The sequence below is a fragment of the Teleopsis dalmanni genome, chromosome 1 (genome assembly GCF_002237135.1).
Source record: "Teleopsis dalmanni isolate 2A chromosome 1, ASM223713v2, whole genome shotgun sequence".
Taxonomy (NCBI): domain Eukaryota; kingdom Metazoa; phylum Arthropoda; class Insecta; order Diptera; family Diopsidae; genus Teleopsis; species Teleopsis dalmanni.
In genome coordinates, this window is record NC_051846.1 from 209,915,455 (window position 1) to 209,941,596 (window position 26,142).

The window sequence follows — 26,142 nt, forward strand, 5'->3', positions numbered from 1 at the left end:
TCTATATATTTAAATTATAAATTATGCAACTGTCATTGATATTTATTTAAAAAAAATGTCATTTTTTCGTTATCTCAACTTTATCTTTTGCTTAAAATTTATTTTACACATAGTTGCATTTGAAATGTCTCTCAACGAAATTAAGACCTTTTTCCTTAATTTCGTTCTAACCTTAAAACTGAATTTTTTATGGAAAAAAACAACTTAATTTCGCTGAAACGAAGATGAAATTAATATTTTTGCGAAATTATGGCGTGTGTGAATATAGTATAACTTTTTCTGACGCAAGTGTGTATTTTTTGCTTAAAAGAACTTTATGTGTTTACACTTAAATTACAGGAGTTTACCGAACACCGAGGCAAAACGAAAAAGGAAACGCAATTTGGTGTTTAATTTAAACATCGTTTTTTTTTCTTGACATTTAGATTTAAATTACATCATATTAATAATAAATAATAAAGTTTTGGCCTTTTATTCACTTCTGTTTTTAATTTAATAAATTAAATCGATTTATAAAGATAATTATAATTTAATTGACTTCTGCGCTCTTGTTATTTATATATATTGTTATTAAAAATTTATTTTAATTCTCCGTAGTCTTTATTAAGTCCATTCCGATAATGTAAATGTACTGTATTATTCTATAAAATACTATCTCATATCAGTAGGCACAGATAGATAACAATAAAATGTTAAATCTTCGTAGTAAAGTTTTTAAATATTTCCAAACATTTACAACTCTCTAATGCTGTGTTAAGCTAAGAAAATCAAAATTTGCAGCTTTTATTTAAAAATTTATTAATGCGAAATTAGTGTGCGGACGAAAGTAAAAGTTTTGGTAATCACGCGATTTAGTTCGGAAGGTATGTTCAGTAGATATCAACATTTCGCTGTAGTGGATGTGAGCGTCAATCCAAGTGCATAACTCGCTGTATTTCTGCAACAATTGCATTACCTGCTTAGCGGCTAGTTGGATTATACAGGATTTCTGGTAAGTGCAGTGAAAATGTCAGATTATTAAAAAAATATACTAAAACTAGTGATAGATTTCGGAAGTAAATAGTGGTTAATATTGTGGTAGATAGTTTCTAATTAATTTTTACTTATTTTTGTACTGCAATTGATATTATGTGTAATTTCACGGAATTTGTCAGTGCAGACATTTGCGGAAAGGAATTTAAAAACCAATCGGATTTTTATTTTATATATTGCAACAAAGTTTGGCAATTGTAATCTTGTGCGCTATATAAAATAAATAACTAATTAAATATTTCTTTGAAATTATTGCAAATTAATATTTTTTTTTTAAAATGGACAGCTATAATATAACAATTTCGTTGGCATGTCATGCAAATTGAATATTTTATTATTTTCAATTGACATTATTATATACAACTTAATCAAAATTTGCTAAGGGTCATGTTATGTATAGTGTCTCGGGCACGGCAAAAATGGCTCTCTCGGGCTATGCCGAAAATGCATATTATGCAGACATCACATCAGTATTGCCAATTTCATATTTTTACAATATTTTGGTACTTTTTGGTTGTACCTAAACTTGAAAGGAAATGTAGATATGCTCACTTTCAATGTACCAACAAATATATCTAACAAGAAAAAACTTATAGAGACTGTATAACTGTTAACAGTACTTACAAAATTATACGCTTTTCCTTAAAGCTTTGTTGCTAACTGCCATTTTTTCTATTAAACAACATATTGTCTCTCTCTCTCTTTCTCTTGTCTCTCTCTCTCAATTTTATAATTAGCATTGAAATCATAAACAATTTTACTCATGCCGTGCCCGAGACACTACAGAACATGGCCCTAACAATAAGGTAACTTTTTGTAATTGCATTTGTATTGATTTTATGTAGACTTTTCCTGACAACAGTAATAATAAAATTGTTGCATTATGTCCAATTTTGAGAAGGAAATTGTGGATGATTTTTTTAAATCATTAGATAATGTAGCTATTAATCTTCATTCCAAGAAGAAAATTAGCTCAGAAATTAATAATGTGGAGTTGAAGAAACAGCCTGAGCAGCAGTTGGTCAATGTTGTTGATGTTAAAGGCGTAGACGATCCAGGAATATCTCAAGTAGTAGTCAATAGTGACAAGGTTTCAGAAGTAAAGCCGTTAGTAGGTGCTGAAATTGAATTGACCACCCCAGTCACTGATATGAAACCAGGTGCAGAACATGGCATAATTCCAAAAACCAATCTTGGCGTCAAAGTTAATGACTCAAAAGTCAAGGTTTCTGTAGCTGTTAATCCTCGTGTAGAAAAGAAAGTTGTCTTAGAAATTAACAACATGAAGTTAGAAGATCAGTCTGAGCAGCAGTTGGTCAATGTTGACGCGAAAGGCTCAACTTATCCAGAAGCTCAAAAAGTAGTCAATAGCGATGAGGTTTTGAAAGTAAAGCCGTTACTGATAGAAGAAATTGAATTGACCACCCCAGCCGCTACTGCTAAACCAGGTATAAGATCAGGTGTAGAACACGGCGCAATCCCGAAAACTAATTTTGGCGTCAAAGTTAAAAACTCAAAAGTTGAAGTTTCAACAGTCAAAAATATCGTCTCCAACGATTCCAGTTCATCTTCAACCAGTGATATCGATATAACAGAAACCACTGCTGAAATGTTGTATGTACGTTGTTTATATAATCGATTATCAATAGTAATGGATGATTTTAACGAAATGAAGGAAATAGTTTCTGGACGCGATCGTTTTGATGAAGACAAGTTTATAAATTCATGCCGCTTCTTTGATTTCAGTGCGAAATCATTTTACAATTATCTACTCAAAGCCCGTGATATAATTTCTGAAAGTAAATTTAAAAACTTTAAAGTAATGTTGGATGAATATTTTAGTTTAAATCTGCTGTTACGCAAAAGAGTCCTCACAAAAAGTAACATTAAGCTAACTGATAAGCTAAAGGTATATCTAACTTCTAACGAGAAAGACTTTGAGCGTAAAAATTGGACTCAAGTACATCGTGAAAAAACGCATATTATTTTACGTGAGGATGACCTTCAAAAGACCATGATTGAATTAGCTAATCTTATAGATTGTTTAGTGGAAATACAAGGTATATCTCAAACGCTTTATATTAGAGATTGTACGAACACTGTGTTTCTGTGCGGCCCAACCGTAAAGTCTGCTTTTGTTAAAGATTGTTACAAATGTACATTGTTTCTTGCATGTAAACGTCTTAAGATTGAGAACTGCAAAAGATGTGACTTTTATGTGCAAGTAGTGCAAGACACAACTCTGGAACATTCAAAAAATATAAGATTTGGTTACTACGAATATTGTTATCCTAAAATTGAATCTGATTTTAAGAAGGCTCGCCTGTGCATGTATGATGAGGGAAGTAGTGTAATTAATGACTTGAGCTACGAGGAATCTAAACCACCTAATTGGAGCTATTTCGATGATTTAGGTGATAGACCAACATCAAAAGAGTTTAAGATGAAAGTTATAGCAGGCTTACGCCAGGATACTGAAATAATTGATGGTAATAATTTATTTATTGTATTACTTCAAAGAATACATATTTTGTGCATATTTTATAGATGAAGCACCATTCATATGTGTGCCAGGAGCTGAAACAAATCCTGAGTTGTTCGATGTCAAATCTATTGGCCAAACCACCATTCCTAAGATTGGTAGTGTTGCAGACAATACAAGCATTACTAAGAACGCAGTATTCTTTGAAGAGTTAGCAAAGCAAAAGAGTGGGATTACTATACCTTTAAGTTCTTCACAAGTCAAAGATAGTATGCATTAATTTACGATATGTATAATGTTTACTGAAGTTTAATTTGTTAATAATTACAGATAATTTAACAATTTTCGACAATCCAGCAACAAGTGTCAAGCAAGTGCAAACTAAACATTCCCAAACAGTTGACATGGTTGGTTCTAAAAAAACTGCAATCGATAAAGACAAATTTTCAGATACGTTAAATGCAAGCCCAATAGTCCCCAATCTTTTTGCTGTGGAAAACAAAGAAAATCGTGGTATAAATAAGGATCTTGCCATTAAGGAGCAAAAACAAAGCAAAGCTATTTTATCTTCAAATGATTCATTACATATTGATCCAACCAGGAAGGACACATAAAAATATATTATTTAAAATAGAATTGTTACCAATAAAAATATTCTCTTTATATATATATATTATATATTTTATTTTAGTTTTAATTATGAATCATTACTTAAAATAAGCAAGTACATAAATTTTGCTTTTGAAGGATTATAATAAAAGAAAGACGATGTATGGGGTAGTTCGGTAAATACGTACACAAAGTATGGGATCTGATTTGTGAATCATGAAATACTAACACATTGTGCACCTAATATATTCATCCATTGTACACACTAGAAATTTTAAAGCTTATTCTCTGCTAATTTACCTTTACCATTGTGTTTTATATTAGTTATTATATAGTATTTACATGTTTATTGAATTTATTGGTGAAAATCAATAATATAAGTCGAGACGTTAGAGCAGGTAATGTCGAGATGTGATAGATATCATATAACAATTTGTCGTTGTGCTGGAGATAAAAGGTATATGCTTTTATGATTTATAACATCGCCAAACCAATGTGAAGAAGTTCCAGAATTCTCTTACAGATTAAATTTAGTTGCATATTGTGCTACCCCGCAATTTGATTGAATTTCATTACATTGAGGAGGAGTCGAATGCCTACGCATTGACCACAGTCCGGCGCTACGGAAAATGAGTGCCGAACTCGAGCGGATTTAACCGCTCCCCCTCATTCCTAGAGAGCTTGTCCTACCCCGGGTCTATGCTAGTATTACTTCGAGGTAGTGTCCTAATTAGTCATTCAAATCTTCCATCGATGTGACCTGCATCCAGACCGCGCTACTGCTGTAGGTGATTATTTTTCACACCATGGTAAATTGGGTAAGTTAGTGGATATTCCTGAAAATTCTTTGGCTCTATATTGCATGGAAACTACATAACCATTGGGTTAGTTATATTAAGTTGTAAAAATTATTTTCACATATAAGACTCGTAAGAAAACGTTACACTGCTGACTTCTCAAAGTGTTTGATACAAATCTTTTTGCTTTGATCAAAGCTACATAGATTTATTAAGCAAATTGTAAATACCATTTATTTCCACTGCACTACGATGTATTATGGATTAATTTAAACAAATACTTACGAGTAGTTTGAAATCATTGCGGGAATTCGCTGGCAATTGCACGATATTAAATATAAAATATTGCGAAATGAGTGCGAATTTCCTTAAAAAAATAGAAACTCATTTAATCCGATTAAAAATATATTTTCAGTTTCCTTTATTAGTTCGGGGAGTTGGGTTAAAAGTTTGCCATTTCAACGTGCTACTTCTTGTAAGTAGAACTGAGAAATGCGCCAAAATTATGCAAAGATGAAAGTCAATTATTGCTCAGAAAGTTGGGGGAATTTTACAAAATTTTCCAGTGCTTCTTAAGTTTACTATCATCGTGGCATAAGGAGATGAAAAATATTTAAAAGGAAATAATAAGTCAGACTACAACAAGCTGTATTCAGTCTGCTCCGCTAAAGGGGACGTGTACAAAAGGTCTTGAATTTAAATTATGCAAATTAAAAGAACATAATAATTATCATAATAAGGTCAATGAATTTCAATTCGAATATGAATTTTAAAGGATATTTATTGAAGAGTTGCTACTGCCCTTATTGCAAGTCGTTTATCTACAAGTGTACAAGACGCCACCAGTGAGGAAGTCTTAATTCAATTAGTATTGCTTGAATGGTTGTTTTTAAAAATTGAGTGCTTTCAATCGTATAATTTGATTTTATGCTCTTCAATAATTTTCATATATGTTTCACCTATTTTTACTTACCGGTCAATTTTGCAGTGGAGTTGTTAAGCAATTAAATAGGTCTTTGTAATTAAATAATTTTGACATGCATTTCTGAAGATATACTCGTATTGAATGGAATTTCTTTTAAGTAAAGAAAGGGTTTTATTAATTTAAATAAAGTATTTTACAAATATTAAATGCTGTTTGCTCTTACATTTATATAAGCCACTTAATTAGATTTAATTTTGTGTTTCTTTTCTTAATTTATAAAAAAAATATTCCTAAAAAATATTGTTTTAATCGTGTCCTAGTGCAGTTTTGTATAGCAATGCACTTCGTTGACAATGGAATATATATTCGAAAACTCTTTGGAAATAAATCACGCGATTTTAGTGATAAATGCTTCTTTTAGTGCAGCTAAGGAGTGTGTGGAACCTCACTGGTCGTATATTTAAAAAACAGACTTTTATTTTGTAGCATACAAAAAATTGGCGACAACCAAATGTATCTCATAACAATAACGGCAAAGCTAAAAGGAATAATCAAGTCCTGTGGTCTTTACAAGCAAACACTTTGCAATATTTGAGTTGACCTAAAAGTAAAATAAAAAATGATTTATGTTCACGGCGGCTTAAATGTTGCTTATTTCCAGGTCGATGTTTTAATCATGTAAGAAAAAAATGATTTGTGCTTGTCACTATTTCATAATATCCTTTCATTGAATATTATTTTATCAAATTATTTGTTATGGAAATAAAAGGTGTTTTTAGCAAAAACCTTATACTAAGATGATATAAAACATTGTTGAAATCCACAACACACACAAAGTCATGAGTAGGTTAGATCTATTAAAACTTAAATTAAAGAATATGCGATTCTACTTAATGAACAAAAAAGTATCTATATTATTTGATTACATATATATTCAACAAATTTTTATAATTTTTAATTTTATATCTGATTCTGGTGACTTGATAGCTACGTAATATAATCTACTTTTAACTAGAGTACCGAAATTTGTTAGTGTGTTCGAGTTTCCAGAGCCAACGATCCAGCACCAACGAACTAAGTCTCAGCATAACCCTAAGATTCAAAAGCTGCACAGAACTCTAAACTAGAGCAATTAGAAAACAGCGTGGCTTTTTTGTTGTGCTTTATAAGTTGAGAAAGTATCTTTTAGTTTAGAGTTGTGCTTTTGTACGTTTTAGCTATATAATTATGAAGTAATACTTGTCTAGATATTTGAGCATTAGGAATGTAATAACTGCCACTCTGAGATGGAGGATACCCCTTTAACTCTGTTCATAAGTGCCAAACTACTAGTGCGAGTAAATAAGAACTACCAACGAGAATAAGAAATACCCTGAAATACCAAATCGAAAGTATTTGAGAAGATCTGATCTGACTTTAGAAGCCTAAATATTACCAACCATATCATTTGAGTTAAGAATCAGGTTTCTCAGTTGCAACTTAAATTAACTGCAAGAGTTTTAACTAGAAATACTTAAATTGTTTAAATTCTTTAAAAGTTTCTCACTTTAATTTCACAGTAAAAGTAATTAATTTGCAATTTTTTTAATTCAAATTGAAATAATAAAATATTTAAAAATTAATTTCAAGCAAAGGTTGAAATTAAAAAGTGCTCATTTGCATTTTGTCGGTGCACGTGCTAGGGATGCTTATATTAATTTCTAGAGCTAATCTAAAGTAGAATTTAGGTCCGACATGCCAACATTAGAAGATTGTCTTTTAATTATTCAAAATGTTTGCCCGCTTAACCTAACCCGGTTGCAAATACGAAATGTGTAAAGAAACGAAAATCTGCACAATGACTGAAATTTGTAATTCTTTTGGATAGTTCATCCTCCTCCCTCCACAGAATCATTTCAGAAATTTTTTAATATATTATTTGTGTTAGTTGCTCGCATCTTGGTCGACGTGCCTGGTATTTGGCGTTCGCTTGGTTTTCCCCTTTCTTTTGTTTGTGCATGTTGCCATAATCCCAATTGGTAGCACTTTCGGGCCGAGCAAACATGTCAGGACTACCAAATATGTGTGTAATATAATTCTAATGTCTAATGTATGTCCAACACTAATACTACACTATATTACATAGAACAGCATGCTCTCACACAAGCTGAAGTTGTGGCTTTTCCATATGTGTGTGCAGAGCTGCCTGCCACAACGTCTGTAACTGAAACTAATTTAAGTGCTACAAATGACAAGCACAGCATAGGCGAGGACAGGGAGTGTGTAAGTGAGTGTGTGTCTTCAGCTTGGTACTGCTAGATTTTGTAGAAGATTTTTGTGTTCTTGTCTGTTTGTGTAATTGAGCTTGTGCCTTGTGTAATGTATGCCAAATGCAGTGCCTCCGTTGACCGCTGCGTTCATATGGGTTTTATGCCGAAAAATTAAAACTAAATCAGTTTAGTTGCGCGGTGCAATATAGCAAGGGAATTGGCGGAGTTACACGAAGCCAGACAGCAGAGAAAAGAAAAGCTTATACCGCTTTCAACATAATTTGTTATTTTACATATAAAAGGAAAATTGCTTAATTTAATGCCGCTCACATTCACACTTCGATTAGCAAATTAGGAAAATATTTGAATGACCTTTAACTGAATAAATTTATTTTTTATATACCCAAATAAATATTAGATTTTGAGTATAAGAAAATGATTGGAATGGATATTGTTTCAGCTGTTTTATGGAGGTTTCTCAATGTTCATTGAAAAGTAAAAAAAATACTGTAATTATATTGCAGTAGTTGGTTACATTTAGCGATGTTTTTCAATTTAAAACTAATTTGCATCTAAACGTTAATAGCTTTTTTTGTTGATGTACTTTGAGTTGCTATAGTAATTGCATCAATACCATGTCTTCGTTTTTTTAACCGTTCACCCAGTTCGACTCAGCTCATGTGACTTGAACATCCACAGAGCTTAATAATCTGTATATGCCGCAGTCTAAGACTGATAAAGAGATGTTTCCCCTAATACGATTGATCTGTACTACCAAATGGTGGATTCTATATAGATGTTATGAAAAAGCATTCCTTTCATGTGGCGTCTATTACATTCTAATACCGTTATTTATGCGCATTCTGGCCACCTGTTTGCCAATACGGCAAAAGAAAAAATTACTGCAGTTAGTCCAGAGACATTTCTTCGTGTTTTGCTTACCAATAGTAATGTTTGTTATGTTCGGAAAATAAAGACCCAATCAATTTTCATGCTATACTGTATATATTCCACTAATAAAGGCGTTTGTTTTAGACACCTCATTTAGCGATGCGATGTTTCCACAAAAATTTTTACCATAGCGTAATTTTTTTGATTATTATTATTAATCTAGATTTAGGTAAAAGAAAAATTATACGATATACTTAGGGTAATTAGATTTTATTTGATTTGTTTTAGTTGGTAAGAGGTCGTTATGGACTTATTCGTTCCCAGACGTATAGCTTGGCGGATATAGTAGTGATATTGGTTCTCATTTTATGATCTATGATTAGTATCTCTTATATCCGCGCAATTTCGAACTGTAAAAATACGTTGGCTTTTAAGAGGACTTGTTATAATTTTTCCAACTTTGACCGTAAGTTGACTAATGACGAAAAATTGTCTAATGACTTTCTAATTGATTTTGGTATTCCTTTGAAAAAGTATATTCTTCACTGAAAGAACGTTTTGCATTTTACAATGTCATTATCTATCGCTTGAGATGCAATAACTCTGTTTTTATTTCTTTAACTATCATAATATTTTATACTTATGTACCATATTATGTATTATTATTATTTAATACCATATATATTATGTTTTACTAAAAATTGTCTATTATCGACAAGTTTAATAGTTACTCTGTTTATTCAGTTGCATCGGGGAAAAGAATATAGAACTACCACGAAAGTTATTCGAGACGAATGTTAAAGAGAAATATATAGTCCGCGGCTATAAAAATAGATGAGGTTTAATTATCGGATGGTAATCTCAAAACTTAATAATAATCTTCAAACTCTGAAAGACAACCTTTAATTTTAAGTAGTATCTTACTTTTCTTATAACACAATAGTGACCCATGTCTATAAGATTTCTTTTAGAAAGGTTTTGTAGCACTTTTGGTATTAAAATTATTTAATATACAGTTGTGCCCTAATACTTAAGTGTTGCTTTCTTTATGTTAACTAAGATACAAGTAAATTAAAGGAAAATAATAAACAAATCCTTATTTTGGGTTTATGTAGAACTTTTGCAAGCCACATTCTGAAATGAGCAGACATTTGCTTCAGAAGTAGGCAGTTACGGAATTCAGTTACAACTTTCATTCGGACATAATTTTTTTAATTATAAAACAATTTCATTGTGCTACTTTTTCTTTACTTCCTTCATATTCCTTTTTCTGTGTCATCCTTGCCGGCATATGAATGTACAAATTTATGTGCCGCATGCAACATGGTAAGGCTTGTACCGAGTTCCGACTTAGTTGCAGTGTAAAGATATGTTGAGAATTTCATTAATTTTAAGTAATTTTATGCAAGGACATTTTTCGACTTAGTTTCAACATTTGTGAGAAAGGATGTCGGATTGGGTGAGATACTGTGCTGGCTAGCATAAGTAAGCTGATCACTCGCTGTGGGGTGTAGCAGTGGCATGACTAGTCTTTTTGTACCGTTCTAGCTTTGCTGAGAGCTATTCTAATGCAAGTAAGTTTCTAGTCAGTTGCGAGTAAGTTGCACATGTTACCAAACCGCTAAGCAATGCTTTTGCGGTAAAAATGCAATTTAATCTGCTGCAGGACTGCAGCGACTGAGTAGGACTGTTTTTTCCCTTTTGCCTATACGTATTTTTATGTATGGACTTAGTTGCATTTGTGTTTGTGTGCGGTTTTTGTTTTCTGATTTAATTAAATTTGAAATAAAATGCAGCTGTAGTCAATTATAATTTTTTTCATCTTACATTTAAGTTAAAATTATTCTCATGCTATCACAAAGCTCATTATTAATTTATGATTAGCGATAAAGTTTTAACTTTCATTTTGAAAATTTTCATATTATTTATATTTCGCCAAAAACTTGCAGAAGCCCAAGAAACAATAAAATTAAGCAAATTATTTTATGAAGTTTTAACAACAGATACATCTCATAGCAGAGAAACTTAACCTCAAAGCTTTTGCTAGACTGCTATGACACGCTGCAGCAGCTGGCAAGCGAAAACAAAGGCATACTTTGCTGGGTGCGTGATCACAAGGAATCAATGGTAATGAGTCTACAAACAGTCTTGCGAGGTCAGGATCTGCTATTCAACTCTGTGAACTGGAGCCATATTGTGGATTAAATTGATCTAGAACTAAGTCTCTGATTGATAAATGTCGCTAGTGACACGACATTCCAGGTAACCGTCAGGCTAAAGAGCTGGTGCATCCCTATACATATGGTAAGGTATCCTACTTTAGTAGAACAAAGTTCATATTGCTGGTGGGATATTTAACGGGATACCATGGAGTGTGTTATCACCTTAAGAAAATGGATCTGTCAGAAGATATAGATTGTCGACTCTGCTTAGAAGCAGATGAGACTTCTAGTCATATACTTTGTGACTGCCCAGTCTTGATCTATGCCAGGAGGAGGTCACTGGGTCGAGAACTATTCTCCATTCTGACATTAGACCTTCTAATGGCTGACATTCTATCTGTCATTCGGAAAGCGGAATGTCTTCTGTTCGGTTAGGGTCTGTTACAGCACAAAAGATCAACTATGGTCGCAGTTCTCTGCTCCATTGGGAGTTCTATTCTATTTTAACAGTGAAACTACTACAGCAGCATATATTGGAATGAAGTAAAAATGATTTAAAAAGGAAAAAAATATCTTTTGATTGCCCTTGAAATGCATTACTTAATTATACCACTTATATATGTACAACATATCGTTATATATGAATTAATATTGAAAATCCAATTTAATTAACTTATCGTTTGTATATTCAACAATGCAGTAACAAAACAAGTATTACTAATATTGACGTATGGAGCCATCGGCTTGGCTCTGAGCTACAAAATTATATTAAATTCAGATTCAGAAAATGAAGAAAAAATAACAAAATTATAATGAACTACATTAAAATATTAAAAAGCGCGCAGGTAAATGAATCTAACAAACTTCATCATTTCTGATATGTGCTTTTAATGTGGAAAAATTCATTTGAAATTAAATTTTGTGGCATTGAGAGTGGCTTCCGGGCGTATGAGCCACTTCTGTGGTAGATGATTTGAGATTTGAGTGTTACGGCTCAGGTTGTAGTTTCAGGATTTTTTCATGTATGAAAATTGGTTTTCCAAAAGTAAATATAAGCAAAGTCAAATATTGAAATAAATTTCTTTAATATGCATTTTAGTTTGTTTTTCGTCAGTACTTACGTAAATTGTATTTATTTAATTATGTAAACATACCGCTTTTGTGGCTATACAGACTGTGTGGTTGTTGTTAAATATAATAATGAAGATAATAATGAAAACAGTTAATTAGTTTGCATAAAATTTACTGTTTCTTTGAAATTAAATGCATTTGTTGGTGCTACTTTCTTTTATTCCAGAGCTTCATTGAATCTATCAAACTTTTTTTCATTGCTCATACTTAAGTTAGCGTGAAAGGAAGAGTATTTTTATGCATCTGTGAGATAGTTCCATACTGAAAATAAATGAATTACTGTTGTTGCTTTTAACTTTTTGCAAGAGTTTTTAAATAATAAATAGTTTTTATTTAATTAAATCAACATGTCAATAAGATTTAATTATAAAGTGACTTTTATTCAATATTACACTAACTAATATATTTTTTTATATACGTTTTCAGTGATATACTGACTAGATGGAATTATTCATTAAAGCATTCACAGATTTCTTTGCCAGTTTTTTTTTTTTAAATTTATTATATTTTAATTTATTTTTCTACATTTGTTTATAAATAGTTTTTGTAATGCTAAAATATTTCAATAAATTTTCTAAGTAAAATATCTTTAATATTCTATTTTCAATTTATACATTCATATTTCTCAAATGCAGCAGTAGGTGTTGTTGCCTAGAATATTTTAAATGATTTTAAAATGCTATTTTACTAAATATTTATTCATTTGAAGTAAAACATTACAATTAAAAATGTTTTTATTTTTTTTTGTTTTATTTGAAAAAAATATTTTATAAAAATCTTAATTACCTATAAGACGAGGACGAGGAAGAGGAAGACTCACGTCTGTAATGGCCAACTAAGTAAGTAAGTAAATTACATATATACGTCGATCTGTAACACAAATGTGTGCAGCATTTGCTTGCATTGCCGAATAAAAATCTAATTTTCCTTAAATTTTATTGAACTCTAATATGTACTCTTGTTAGTCAATTACTTTAAATGTTTCAAAAATTATAGAATATAATAAATCTACTCCGTATTTTCAATATATAAGTTACTTTTTAATACAGTTTAATTTATTTTTTGTATTTATACAATTTTGAAAATTTTAAAATAAATATATTAATAATAATAAACCTTAAGAAAGTCTTTCTAAGCATCTCGCAGTTTCTATTTTTAAATATGAAAAGGTTGAAATGAGTATGTGTATTGGAAGCAAAAAGGCAATCTTTATGTTATTTGAACTGAAAAATTGTGTACTTACCTAAAGGATATTGGAGATCAAAAGCCTAATCAGATAAAATCACACAAATTTATATTAAGCGAACGCGAATATTTACCCTAAGATGGCATCAGCAGGTGGAAATGCCTTAAGACATCTTATGAACATCACATGTACACAATCAACAGAAAATCGAACACTAGTAATATTGATAATGTCAGTGTTGTTAAAAAATTCAAAAATTTCTTATGTATTGTATATGTTTGGAATAAAGTATATGAGGTTTGCTTATCGACACACACATTTGAGTGGAAAAATGCGTAAAAGTGTTTAAGCGCCTTAAACCAAATAATAACGAAAAATTCTCCAGTCGATGAGCAATAAAGTAGCAAAGTTTGCCTTGCATGGAATGTGAGTGAGAGTGGAAATTGTTGTATATATGTGTAGATAAGCACACATTTTTTAAAAACTCTATTAGGCATGCAAAACGGAAATGACTGCTTGCCAATATACCGGCAAAGGCTTCGCTCTAATGCCTGGTGGGCCCAAGCGAAGGCGGCCCAGCCTATTTGCCTAATCACCTTATTGCCATAGTGTTGCTGATTACGAGTTAGTTTAGTTAGTTGCTGCTATCAAAATTGCTTTTTAGTTAATTAGTAGTTGATCAATAATTTACAATATATGAATTTGTTCGTGTTCGCCAATGAGCAAAGCCTGGTAGACATCGAGCAGATACTCATAGTGCGGAAGCGCAAAAGTGTTGCCTAGTTTTAGGCAACGTTTAAGCTTAACGAACGAATTAAAGGCGCTTATGGAAATTGCTTTCTGCTGGCGTTAAATTGTTAATTTTGAAATTTAGGTTGAGGAAATTACAAATTGGAAATTTTGTATTTACCGTAAATTCTGTAAATTCAGTAAATTTTGTAAATTTTGTAAATTTTGTAAATTGTGTAAATTGTGTAAAATTGTGTAAAATTGGTAAATTTCAATTTTCCTTATTTCAGAATAACGAAATTAGTGAAGTTGTTACTTAATTTTATTTTCACTCGAACTACTGTATCTCAAATATTTAAATATTATATTTTAAATACCTTTTAACTGTTTTCAGAAACATAAATTTTTTAAATAATACTATTTCATAAAACAAATTAAATTAAAAGTTGTTTTAGTGTTTACTCGTTGAATTTAACCTATTAGCTTCATTAAGTAAGACACACAATTAAAATAAACTTTTTATACTATAAGTAAAGTTGATTTCGTATATATTGTTAACCTTTTTTTATAATTTTTCAATATAAATATTTAATAACATTTAAATTTCTGATTAGTTTGCACAGTTTTACTTCTTCCAATTATTTTGGCAAGTAATTTCGGTTTGTTTAATTTTTCATAGCAATTGTAATTTTTGCTGCATTAATTATTATTGTTGGCATTTTAGCTTTTAAAGTTTTCGTTTAAATAAAAACTTTGTGTTTTTGTCCAATATTTGTCCATTGCATTTATTCCGAAACTGTGTAGTTATTTTGCGAAATGCAGCACTTTTTATGCACTGCTCCATCCTGACTTCCTAATTGCAAATGTCACAAAGTAATTAAACGCAGTTTAAGCTCTCATTTATGTTTAACTATTTTATTTAACTTCTGGGTTTTATACTATTTTTTACGAAGAAATGTAGGTTAAACTGCTTTATTTAATATCGCAACAAATAAACTCTGTCTTTTCGCTGTTGCGAATACATGCTCCACTTGCCATCCCTAAATATTTTAGTATCAAGAGAAGTTACTGATGTCAGATGTATCACCTTTGAAGATATAATAAGTAAGATATCGAATTTTAACGTCCGTTTTGACGAAAGAAACTAAATACTCAATATGAACTATTATTTTCAATAGATACAATAAATAGATTTCAATAGATGCAATAGGTACTTGCAGTCTCAAAAAATTATTTAGAAAGAATTAAATATAAGAAATAATTCCAAGACCACTTATGATAAGTATTTGCCAATCTTCGAAACAGCCAAAAATTCAATTAATTAATAAAATAATAAAATTTTATTGTTGTCATTTAAATAAGAAATTAATATGAAAAAGAAAATCTAGACAAACTTTTTCCTAGAGTCCCCATTTAGATATCATCAACATCAATCGGTTGGTAACATTGTTCGAGTGTTTAAAATTAATATTTTTTTATTTCATAAGTCTAAGTCTCCATCTTGCGTATCTTTATTATCTTATGTTTAAATCTACTATACTGTGGTCAAATTCTGGTACTCATCTCACTTTTAGGTGAGACATCTGTTTTGGCTTCTATCCTAAAGTACAAATATGTTGCAGTTTTGAAGATAGCATCGACTGTGGATATGTATTCTACCCCACTAAGCTTATTTGTTTTTAGTGTTGTCAAAATCTTAGGATGTATCTAGAATCCTTCAGTTCATGGTTATATTGTTATTTCCAGCTTCCATTTATTTTTGTTGGTTTCGTTTATATTTATACTGATTTAGGGTTAAGTTTCGCTTGCTTATATTATAAATAGTACCACGACTGTGCGATATAAGAAAATTTGTAAACTTCTGCGAAGCAAACCACTACATGAGAAGGTTTTATACAGAATTCATTATTTAAATCTATTTCACAACGTATCTTGGCTTTTGTGTTAATAGTAACACCATATTTTTGCATAAGATACTTACGTTTAATAATGCTGACATCTATCTATCAGTATTTGCATTTGCTTGATTAAGATTATTGTTAATTGCTCATAGATTATACAATCCCTTTTTCGGGAACAACTTTATTTGCAATCGCCATGGCTTGGTTATTATTTTTATATCATCTATGTGTCCTTTAGGACCTAGCCAAGTTCATAGAACTGTCAAGTTGGTTTTCCTTTACCTAATAGGGGAGTCGTTACTTTTCTTTCGACGTTGAATGTATACTGATTACGATCTTTATACAAATCAACGTAACTCCTGTGGTTCCACAATGGGCTATTATTTGTGCTTAAGTGGGCTTTTTGTGATACAAGGCCGCCACTCCAATCAACCAACCAACCAGGTGTCCTTTAATAGTTTGAAAGAATTCATAGAATTGTTTTTAGTAGTTTTATGGCAACATATGTAGTCTATATTTTTGTGAATACATCATTCGCGTTCACTTGATGATAGGAGTGGTGCATTTTGAACTCTAAATACAATAAGAATAATATTATATAGCAGTATGTTAGTATGAACAAGACCTTTAGACTATTCATTATACTATCACTACACTGATAGTGCTTAGTGCCCGTCAGTCCAAGTAAAAAAGGCACAATAATTGTTTGAAAACTTTATGCCATCTAGATATTAAAATATCTACAGCATCGATGAGGTCGAAATCATATGTTATAAGATATATATCATATATCATAAGACGAATGTGTAGCAAATTATATTCATTGTACTACGAACCGCTTTACTGCACATAGTTATGATTTAATAGATATATTATCTTTGTATGAATAGTTCTAACCATGGTCATATATCGAATACTAATGGCTTAAAGATGATACAAGCAGTTAATATCATTCTATATGATAATCTATTGTCATATTCCTTATCTATATCTATTTTCAATATACGCGATCGGTGAACTTGAAAAATAATATCAAATGAATGTGTGTGCTTTAAACAAAATGCATTTAATTGGAATATTTGCAGTCCAAGAATTGCAGTTTTTAATATATTCTCTTGCAATTTCTTATTTATTTTAAGCTTTAAATTAAAAAAGGTTACCGAACCAACCTTTTTATTGCGTTGAAAAGAATTCATTTGCTATGCAATGTCTTGGATATTGAAAGAGAAGGAATTCCGATACCTCTTATGTCTACTCTATTTCGCATTAAGACTACAAAACTAACGAAGAAAGACCGACAAAATGAAATATAGAAAGTGAAGAGAGAGAGAGAGAAAGAGAAAAATATCCAATAAGACAGCAAAGTAAATTATGATAAGATAATCACTTGTACATTCATTGTTCCATATGAATTTTGAACGTAATTCTGAACTTTAATGTATGCATGCCCTTAATTTGCATAGGTCGGTCAAGTACTTCTGAATATTGTGTTATCGACTATTTAGTTTATATATGTTGAATTAAAAAATGTGAGTGTAATATAATTTTGAACCAAAGTAAAATTTAAAAATACAGTCTCCGAACCTTTTAATAAATTTTTGTGCTCATTTCTTAGAATGACTTCGAACGGCTCACTACTAAATTCACTTAGTTTAAACTAAATATATGAATTTTAATAAGTAATTAAAATAGTTTATCAATGCTTTTAATTTTGTAATATAAATTTTAAGTAATATCTTAATAATTATTGTAAATATTTAAGAAATTAATAAACAAGTAAAATGTTTGGTGTAGTGAAATACTTAGCATTCTTGCTAAATGAAGTGTATGAGAAGCACAGAGGTGAGCTAATGTTATGGGAATATCTGTAATGAAAAAGAAATAACTTTGAACTTAAAAACAAATTAGATCCACGAGTACAACATTTTCTTCTGGTTGGGTCACCTTTTCCTCCTTTAGCAATTATAGCTGTGTACCTATTATTTGTGCTGCACTATGGACCTAAGTGGATGGAGAACCGAAAACCTTATGAATTGAAAAATGTCATGCGAATATACAATGCTATTCAAGTGGTGGCGAATATAATAATCTTTATAATTGTAAGTGTTTATTGATGGTATATAATAAATTTATTGTGATATTAAATGATGATATTAAGCTTATGTTTACTCTTCTTAGGGTATAAGATGTTCTGCGTTGCACAAGGAATACAGTTTACTTTGTCAACCTATTGACAACGACAATACAAAGCCATGGATGTTAAAACTTCTTAATGCATCTTATTGTTATTATTTAACAAAGTATTTGGATTTATTTGATACGGTAATTATATTTTTATACATATATTTGTATAGATACATATATATAATATTAATATCAAAAATTGATTTTCCTGTAAAGAACCTAGCTATCTTAGTTTTATTGGTTTATTTTTATTTTTCGGACGCGTCAGATAAGGTCTCCAAAGAATGAAAATATATAATATTCAAAATTGAGACTATTAATTTAATTCATAATAATTAAATATTGAAATTATTCTATAATTAATAATTATAAATTTTGAACTTTTTCTGTTGCATTGGTCAGCATATTGATATTAGTCTTTAATTATTTATACGTACGGACAATCAGAGATAAAGGTCAATTTAATTTCCATTAAATTGACTTATTTCTACTGAAAATATATAGGAGTAAATACCATTTTCAACAAATAATTTGAAAAATTTTTTTCTAATTACATATACGAAAAAAAATGTATTTAATACAGTAAAATTTTATTTTATATGTACCAATCAGATTATGTCGCTGTTTTTAAAAACATTGCGTTATTTTGATATACAAGAATATATAATAAATTATTTTCTATTACTTTTCAGATTTTTTTCGTATTACGTAAAAAAAATAGGCAAATAACATTCTTGCATGTTTATCACCACGCGGGCATGGTTTTTGGCTGTCACATTCACATGACGTTTATGGCAGGTGAGTAGATCGATGGTGCAAAAGATCATTATAAATGGAACACTAAAATTAAAGGACATATAACTTTACAGGAAGTCTTTCAACAATGTTGGGTATGGTCAATCTTGTGATACATACAGTTATGTACTCGTACTATCTGGCAACGTCGCTACAACCTATCAAAGAGGCTCTGTGGTGGAAGCGCCATATCACAGAATTGCAATTATTGCAGTTTGGTTTTCTGATGGTGTTATACTTGCAGGCTATATTACGCAAGTCTTGTGAAATACCACTTCCAGTGTCCATGGTTGCTTTCATGCAGAATCTCTTTATGTTTGCGCTTTTCTTCGAATTCTATTTCAAGACCTATTTGAAGAAACAGTTTTCGAGTTCGAAGCCGAAAGTAGAAAGTTGTGCGAAAGAAGAGAGCAGCGCCAGTACGAACAGCGAATCTTTGAAAACTCAGTAGCGTTAGCTTTATTTTAATTAACTTTACTTAAGTGTACAACAATCATAAATTTACTTAATAAAATGTCACTTGAATTGCCTTGCTATGTACGATTTGCGATATAATTTTTTCACATGAATTGCATTTTATTTGTATATAATAAAATCAAGCCTCTTAAGTGGCCCCAAATGGATTTACCTATTGAACCGTGTAGTGCTTTGTGTTCACTGCATATGTAATGCACCAGCTGGGGCTGGTGTGGCTTGGCTTGGGTCGGCTTGGTTTCCAATTTAGCTTTGTTGCACGCTGGCCCTTGTGGGTTTGTGGCCGTGTGTATCTGTATATGCAAATATTTGTTATGTGCTCATTAATCGAAAGTAAATTTACATAAATTCTAAACTTAAGTCCGTAATTGCATACTAAAGTAGTCGTAAGCACCGACAATCTAAGTGCATACGAATTTGAATCAAAGTTCACTTATTTAAATTTGCTTTTTTAAATGAATTTTATTATAGTTGGATTTCAACTTGAAATACATAAATTCTGAAATAATTTTTGGAAAAAAATTGAAAACTTTTTAGTTGTATAATATCTAAAAAACACTAAAGTTTATTGAGGTTCAAAAATTTAACGAAACCTATGAATTATTAAATAACTTCGACAGAAAGTCATTTTAATGACATGTCTGTTCAATATTCCGAATTTTATATTAATACATATATATTTAAGATATATAAAACATTATTTTAGAATATAAATAATATGTTAAAAATGCGCTGCTAATCATTTCTAACATCTTTTATTAAATATTATTTGCGTTCTTCATAATCAACAGTCTTCATAAGTTTAATATGTGAAATATATATAACTCTCTAGTACATAAAAGTAATACCTTTCTATTATTCTATTCCATCTAATAAAAGAATATCGAAGCTATGATTTTTCTATACTTTATAGAAATAGTACAAGCATATCAATATTTTCAACAGTTAGTAGAAACTTTTCTACGAGATAAATACTTCTCAGATAAGTTCTTTCGTGTAATTTCCCCTTACAAAATTGACAGCAAATACGAATAATAACCTTTTTGGAAGTGACAAACTATAGTGACCAAAGATTATACGATGCAATAGTAAAATAGCTGGCAGATTTATAGGTCCACATTTTAAAAATAATACATTATTAAAAGTATTAAGATTTGTAAGATAATACATAATTTGAATGAATTGCCATCATTCAATAGTATAGAAAAGTGATAAGTGGTAGATTTCTGAAGTTCTAGTTAAGCGTGTGTTAACAACTGATCTGGTCAGAACACAAGATATTGAACATTTAAAGATCAGAATTTCTGTTACTAAGAAGTTCCTGACAATAGATGGTATATTATTTCCTTCCTGCCTTAAACCACAACCAGATAATCATAAAAAGTGTGACTAGAGAGTCTCATTAATTCCAGATAGGTATCATTCCTGTAACAGGGCTGACCTTAAAAGTGTAATATATAAATATGTTAAAAGACTTGAATAATTTTAATCTAGTTATCATGCAGATTTATTTATATATTTTTATTTTCTCTAAAACTACAATTATATATTTTTTTTTGAAAAAAAAATTGTTTTTTAAAGTTTTTATTAAGCCCAAAATTATGTATTACTGAAGACGTCTGAAATTATTTCTACAAACGGTTTTATCATAAAAAGTAATAGGTAAGTACTTTGCCACTCTATGTCTTTATTTTTTGAATTGTTTTGTTTGGCTTCTGGAATTTTTAAAGAATCTTGGAACTGCAATCCACTTTATACCACAATTATTGCAATTGATGTCATAATCAAATACTGAATCTGTGAGTTAAATTAGCACTTTAATACTCTTACCGACATCCTTGTTACAAACTGTTTGATTGGTTATTTGTATAGACAGCTTGGTTTATTAGTGATGAACACCGATAGGACGTCGTAGTTATTAAAAAGCGACATACCTGAATTGGTTATTTTTTTTTGTTTCCAAAAGACAGCGCATTCACAAAAAAAAATTATTAGTTGTTTTCTTCGCTTGTGTTTGGTTACTACTCAAAAACACTCAAAAATGATAGCCTGCACCTTTCAATGGCATGCAACCAACATGTTGGTCTGCTCACCAAAATTTTAGTACAGCATGCGTAAACACCCTTATTCTTTAAAAAATTTGCTTGAATGATAACTCTTGCATGTGAGCATGTTTAAGTTCGGTTGCTAGAATAAATTTGAACAAAAGAGAGCGCAACTTGAATGACATTCAAAAATGATAGTCTGCACCGCGTTTTAAATGATGCACGACTCTTTCGTCTATAATTAGCTATTTAAAGGTAAGCGATATTAATAGTCTTTTTGTCACATTATCAGTGATTATTTAAAACCGGTTCTGCAAAAACTTTTTGAATAGTAGATATACTGTTCAAGATCAGATATATCTGGCGTCATAGATTCCTAATAGGGGTAATCATACTACAAATATATAATCTTAAAATTTATGTTAACTCTGGAACACCTCTTCAAATTTTATACTTCTCTTCTTTTCTTTTGTAAAGTTGTGCCGATACCAAGATATATTAACCGTTTCGGGTATACCAACACACATTTTTATTTCATATATTATAGTGTAAAGTCGTTTTTTGATTTGTGTCGTGTCAAACTAAATTCGTTAAATTAGTTTTTATTTGGCTCTGATGACGTCAATGAAGCTGATACAGCAAATGGAAGCGTTAAATTTAAACTCAACAGTCAGAGTTGCGGTCGCAACTGATTTATGATGTTATTAATAAAGAAACAAAGATAAACCAGAAAGTTAAAAGAGAAACAAAAAGTTTCAGTGCTTTAAATTGAATTTAGTGGAAACAAAGGACCTGATTTAGCGTTTGTCCAGTCACAAAGGCATATCTATAAATGTTTTGTTTACTTTGAGAACTTCTTTCAGTTTTGCAGTTACTTTTTGTTTGTTTTATTGTATTCTGTGTAACGAACAAGTTAAGCTTTGTTTTTATTTTTTCCCATCCCTGTGTCTTCTTCTTGTCCTTCATCTTCAGCTCCCTTAGTTGGTTGAGGAATCATTAACTCACTGATGATGGTTATTATGACAAGGTATTGAAAAGTTGCTGGAGAAAATCAAAAAAGAAAAGTTCCATAATTTGAGGCGCTGTTGGTCCGCACCTTTTACCAATTATTTACTCTTTTTTCACTTTCTGGCGTGCGCTTTGCTTTTACTTTCAAAATAGCTTCCGCTTTGTCTTTAATTTTTGGTTTCCTTAGGCTTTCCACACGGCTTAAGTTACATTGTAAATTCTCATGTTTGGATTTCTGTGTTCCGCTGTACCATTTTTTGACTGCACGTGTTCGAATGAGGCTCGCTTTTTGATGTCTGGCAATTAGATGAAATTTAGGCATCATTAATCATTTGTATGGTACACTTCGCAAACTCAAGAAAATGAAAGATTTCACAGGAATAAACAACCAAAACTTTCGCAGTTTGCTTTAAATTTGAGATAAATACAAATTTTTCTTTGGACTTTTGAATTAAAGTCGAATCTGTATACGTACAGATACAAATGAAGCAAAAGACATTGACTATAGATATATAATATATTATTTATGGATTTTATGTTTTCGACATTAAAAACTTCACAATTCTGCAGCTTATGGCTTCTTTAAACATTTTTCAATTAAAGATAAACTTCACTTTGTGTTTTTTGTTTAAAAGAAAAAATATTTACACATAAATGTTGAAGTATTGTATACAGACATTCACATGACAAATGGTCGTAGTAGTTATTGCTCTTTCCGATCATGTTCATGAAGGCATGTTATGCAGAAAATCAAATCCAAATTGTCTATTTCGTACTTTAACTACAATTTATACACTTTTTAGTTGTGCTTAAGTTTAACAGGTGACAATTTTTGCATGGGTATATGAGTTAATATCTATCTTTACAGGGCCATAGGACAGCATGGAGCTAGACTTGACCCTACCCTGTGGTATCTCCTGCAATGCGTCTTTACCAGCTCTCGAAGAAAGGACACTGGAACACCCTATGTGTCTATGTCCAGGTTTGGCCAGAACTAGACTTAAGATTAACCTAATCGGCGATATCTCTAGAATTAGCATTGGCCAGATTCTTGTCTTTATAAATGCGTCTGAGTGGTTCCAACTTGACCTTCTCTCTACTACACACTATTACGAGGTTTTGTAGATTCAAAACGGCTTTCTTAGCTAATTGAGGAGGGTTCGTTCCTCCCTCCACCACAACTTACTAACTATGTGTATACCCACATTCCTTAAATCATAAATTCAGACATTTGTTAGTTAAATACTATGTTTTGATCAACGATACTCGGAGTAGAAATGACTATAGTTTCATCATAACTTCTCTCTTGCTCTATTTTTTCAATTTTTAATTAAGACTATGACTGTCAGGTCGATATGAATTAAATTCTATATGTACCTATTACTGAAAATTCAAAGCAATCATGTACGAATTTAATATAGTAGACTTTGATTATTGAGTTTAATACAATACTATTCAAAAATTTATGATTACAAAAAAAAATATTCTGAAATCAGTTTCATTTAAAAACTGTTACGAACAGTTTCAAATTTTCTAAAATAATATATTTGCTAACAAAATTATATATAAGTTTAGATTCTTTCGGAACACTGTGGTTGTAAAAGTGGAAACAAACATGGAACACTGTGAGCGCGTCCTCAATGCCCTTCTCAAAACCAAAGCCGGAACAAATATGCAAATAATGAAGGACATTGCAAAGGCTGAAGGTGTAAGTAAAAAAATATTGTCAATTAATTAATGGGAAACCAATCCTTATTTAATTTGCTTAAATTAAGAAAAAAAAAAAACAACCACCTTTTATGCGTCGAATATATAAAGTCAAATAATTTTTTTGACACAAATAATTCAAAAATTTATATAAAAACATTAAAATTTTATTTGTTCCAAATTTTTTTTTTTTTTAGATGACCGTTGACCAGGTGGTTCAGGCTCTTACTCCTCCTGAGGGTGATGAATCCACAATGATGTACAGTAGTGATGAAGAGAAAACTGAGGTCATACCAGAGAAAGTCAAAATTGCTAATGCAAGAAAGCAAGAATGCGTCGATTTAATCAAGCAACTGGTTTTGTCTGAGAACGTAAGTACCACTATTTATATATAGACAATATAAAATATACTACGCTTGCTAGTGCTACTACGTTAATTGATTTTTCTGAGGGATTGAACAATTTCAGTATATGAAAGAATAAAAAAAATTTAAATGTCGGAGATGACATATAATATTAAACTACTTTAATAATTTTGATTTTTAATTGTCCGAAATTCATTTTTTCAAGCTCCATACAATTCTTATTTTCATCTGATATTTCAAGTCTTTATTTTTGTGAAAAATGATTGGCTGTTTATTTACTTAATTGGTTTTAGCAATCCGTTTTGAGCTTTAAGTCCGATACAGCACGTCTTTCCATCGTCCCTTCACCAAACCACAATTTTCGTCTGTCTTTTTACTGCAACTGCGTCTTCAAAGACTTTTTGCTGGATCATCGATTTCTATATTTGCGACAGGATCGGTTTAAGAAGCCTCAGGCTTTTAATTGGCTGAACGATGTCAATATCGTGATAAAACTAACACAGTTAAACCAAGGTTAATATGGATACCCACATTACCAACTTGCTGAGGATTAAGGAAGTTACCCTTCTTAAATAAATTTCATAGAAGATATAACAACATCAAGGTCCGTTAATACCCTCTCAATTTAATTACTCCACCTCAGTTTTTTCTCGATTGTTATTTATTATACACATAGACATTATTTTTTTGATAAAAATTCGTTGAAACGTTGAAATTTGATTATTGAAATATATTTTTGTACAGCTTAGTAAGAGAAACGAATAATCAATTAAATACTTAATTCTTTTCTTTATACTCATCATACAGATGTCACTACACGAGATCATTGATGCGCTCACAGTGTCTATTGGAGCTGAGGTAACTAGTGGTCATGTTGGTGTAAATGCAGGATCGGTTGGCATTTTAACTAAAACTAAATCTGGTTTTCAAGATCCAGGTGTCACCCAACGTGACAGCTACCGTTCTTATTGCCAATGCCCATCTGGTGATTCTGATTCTCCTATGTATCCTCAGTCCCCTGCGAGCTCTGACATCCGTGAGTATTCTCGAGGATCTAAATCTCGTAAGTCTCAACAACCAGATACTCCTCAATGAGTTGTTCTACACTCTACAACTAAAAGCTACTAAAAAATAAAAAATCCAACCCAAGCTGTAAAAAGTATCCAAAAACAATCAAACCCATATTTTATAACAATTTTAAACTTAAGTGCTCCATAAAATTACAAACCAAGGTTTGATAAATAAATTCACATTGCAATAGAAACGATAATTAGTTAGTTTTTATAACTTTACTATTAAAACTAAGATATACACGTATGTTGACTAAGGTAAGATTAAAAATTAGAAAAATAAAATAAAACTTCTATAAATAATGGTTCAGGCAACGATATTTTTCTCCTCCATCCTCTCGGAGATGGAAAGAAAGATATATGAAAGATATAGCATAAAATATTTTACAATAAAAAATGA

At 30.7% G+C, this 26,142-nt stretch overlaps 3 protein-coding genes across 6 annotated transcripts; all 3 read left to right on the top strand.

The window, feature by feature from the left end:
• Window positions 1–733: 733 nt before the first annotated feature.
• LOC119671680 lies at window positions 734–4,156 on the top strand. Its single transcript, XM_038082426.1, has 4 exons — window positions 734–991; window positions 1,878–3,521; window positions 3,580–3,783; window positions 3,845–4,156. The coding sequence occupies exons 2-4, from the start codon at window positions 1,916–1,918 to the stop codon at window positions 4,126–4,128; spliced, it is 2,094 nt and encodes a 697-aa protein (XP_037938354.1). The 5' UTR covers window positions 734–991; window positions 1,878–1,915; the 3' UTR covers window positions 4,129–4,156.
• Window positions 4,157–13,050: 8,894 nt separating this feature from the next.
• LOC119675281 (elongation of very long chain fatty acids protein 7) lies at window positions 13,051–19,613 on the top strand. 3 transcript variants are annotated; one of them, XM_038086481.1, is made up of 6 exons: window positions 13,051–13,121; window positions 17,857–17,936; window positions 18,003–18,193; window positions 18,273–18,416; window positions 18,971–19,076; window positions 19,148–19,613. In XM_038086481.1, the coding sequence occupies exons 2-6, from the start codon at window positions 17,876–17,878 to the stop codon at window positions 19,522–19,524; spliced, it is 879 nt and encodes a 292-aa protein (XP_037942409.1). In that variant the 5' UTR covers window positions 13,051–13,121; window positions 17,857–17,875; the 3' UTR covers window positions 19,525–19,613. The 3 variants fall into 3 exon arrangements, with proteins under 3 accessions (XP_037942409.1, XP_037942415.1, XP_037942403.1); XM_038086487.1 differs by having other exon boundaries at window positions 13,057–13,117; XM_038086475.1 differs by lacking the exon at window positions 13,051–13,121 and having other exon boundaries at window positions 17,804–17,936.
• A 1,496-nt stretch (window positions 19,614–21,109) lies between these two features.
• LOC119671681 lies at window positions 21,110–25,942 on the top strand. 2 transcript variants are annotated; one of them, XM_038082427.1, is made up of 4 exons: window positions 21,110–21,209; window positions 24,176–24,308; window positions 24,505–24,678; window positions 25,480–25,942. In XM_038082427.1, the coding sequence occupies exons 2-4, from the start codon at window positions 24,216–24,218 to the stop codon at window positions 25,765–25,767; spliced, it is 555 nt and encodes a 184-aa protein (XP_037938355.1). In that variant the 5' UTR covers window positions 21,110–21,209; window positions 24,176–24,215; the 3' UTR covers window positions 25,768–25,942. The 2 variants fall into 2 exon arrangements, with proteins under 2 accessions (XP_037938355.1, XP_037938356.1); XM_038082428.1 differs by lacking the exon at window positions 21,110–21,209 and having other exon boundaries at window positions 24,104–24,308.
• Window positions 25,943–26,142: the final 200 nt, after the last annotated feature.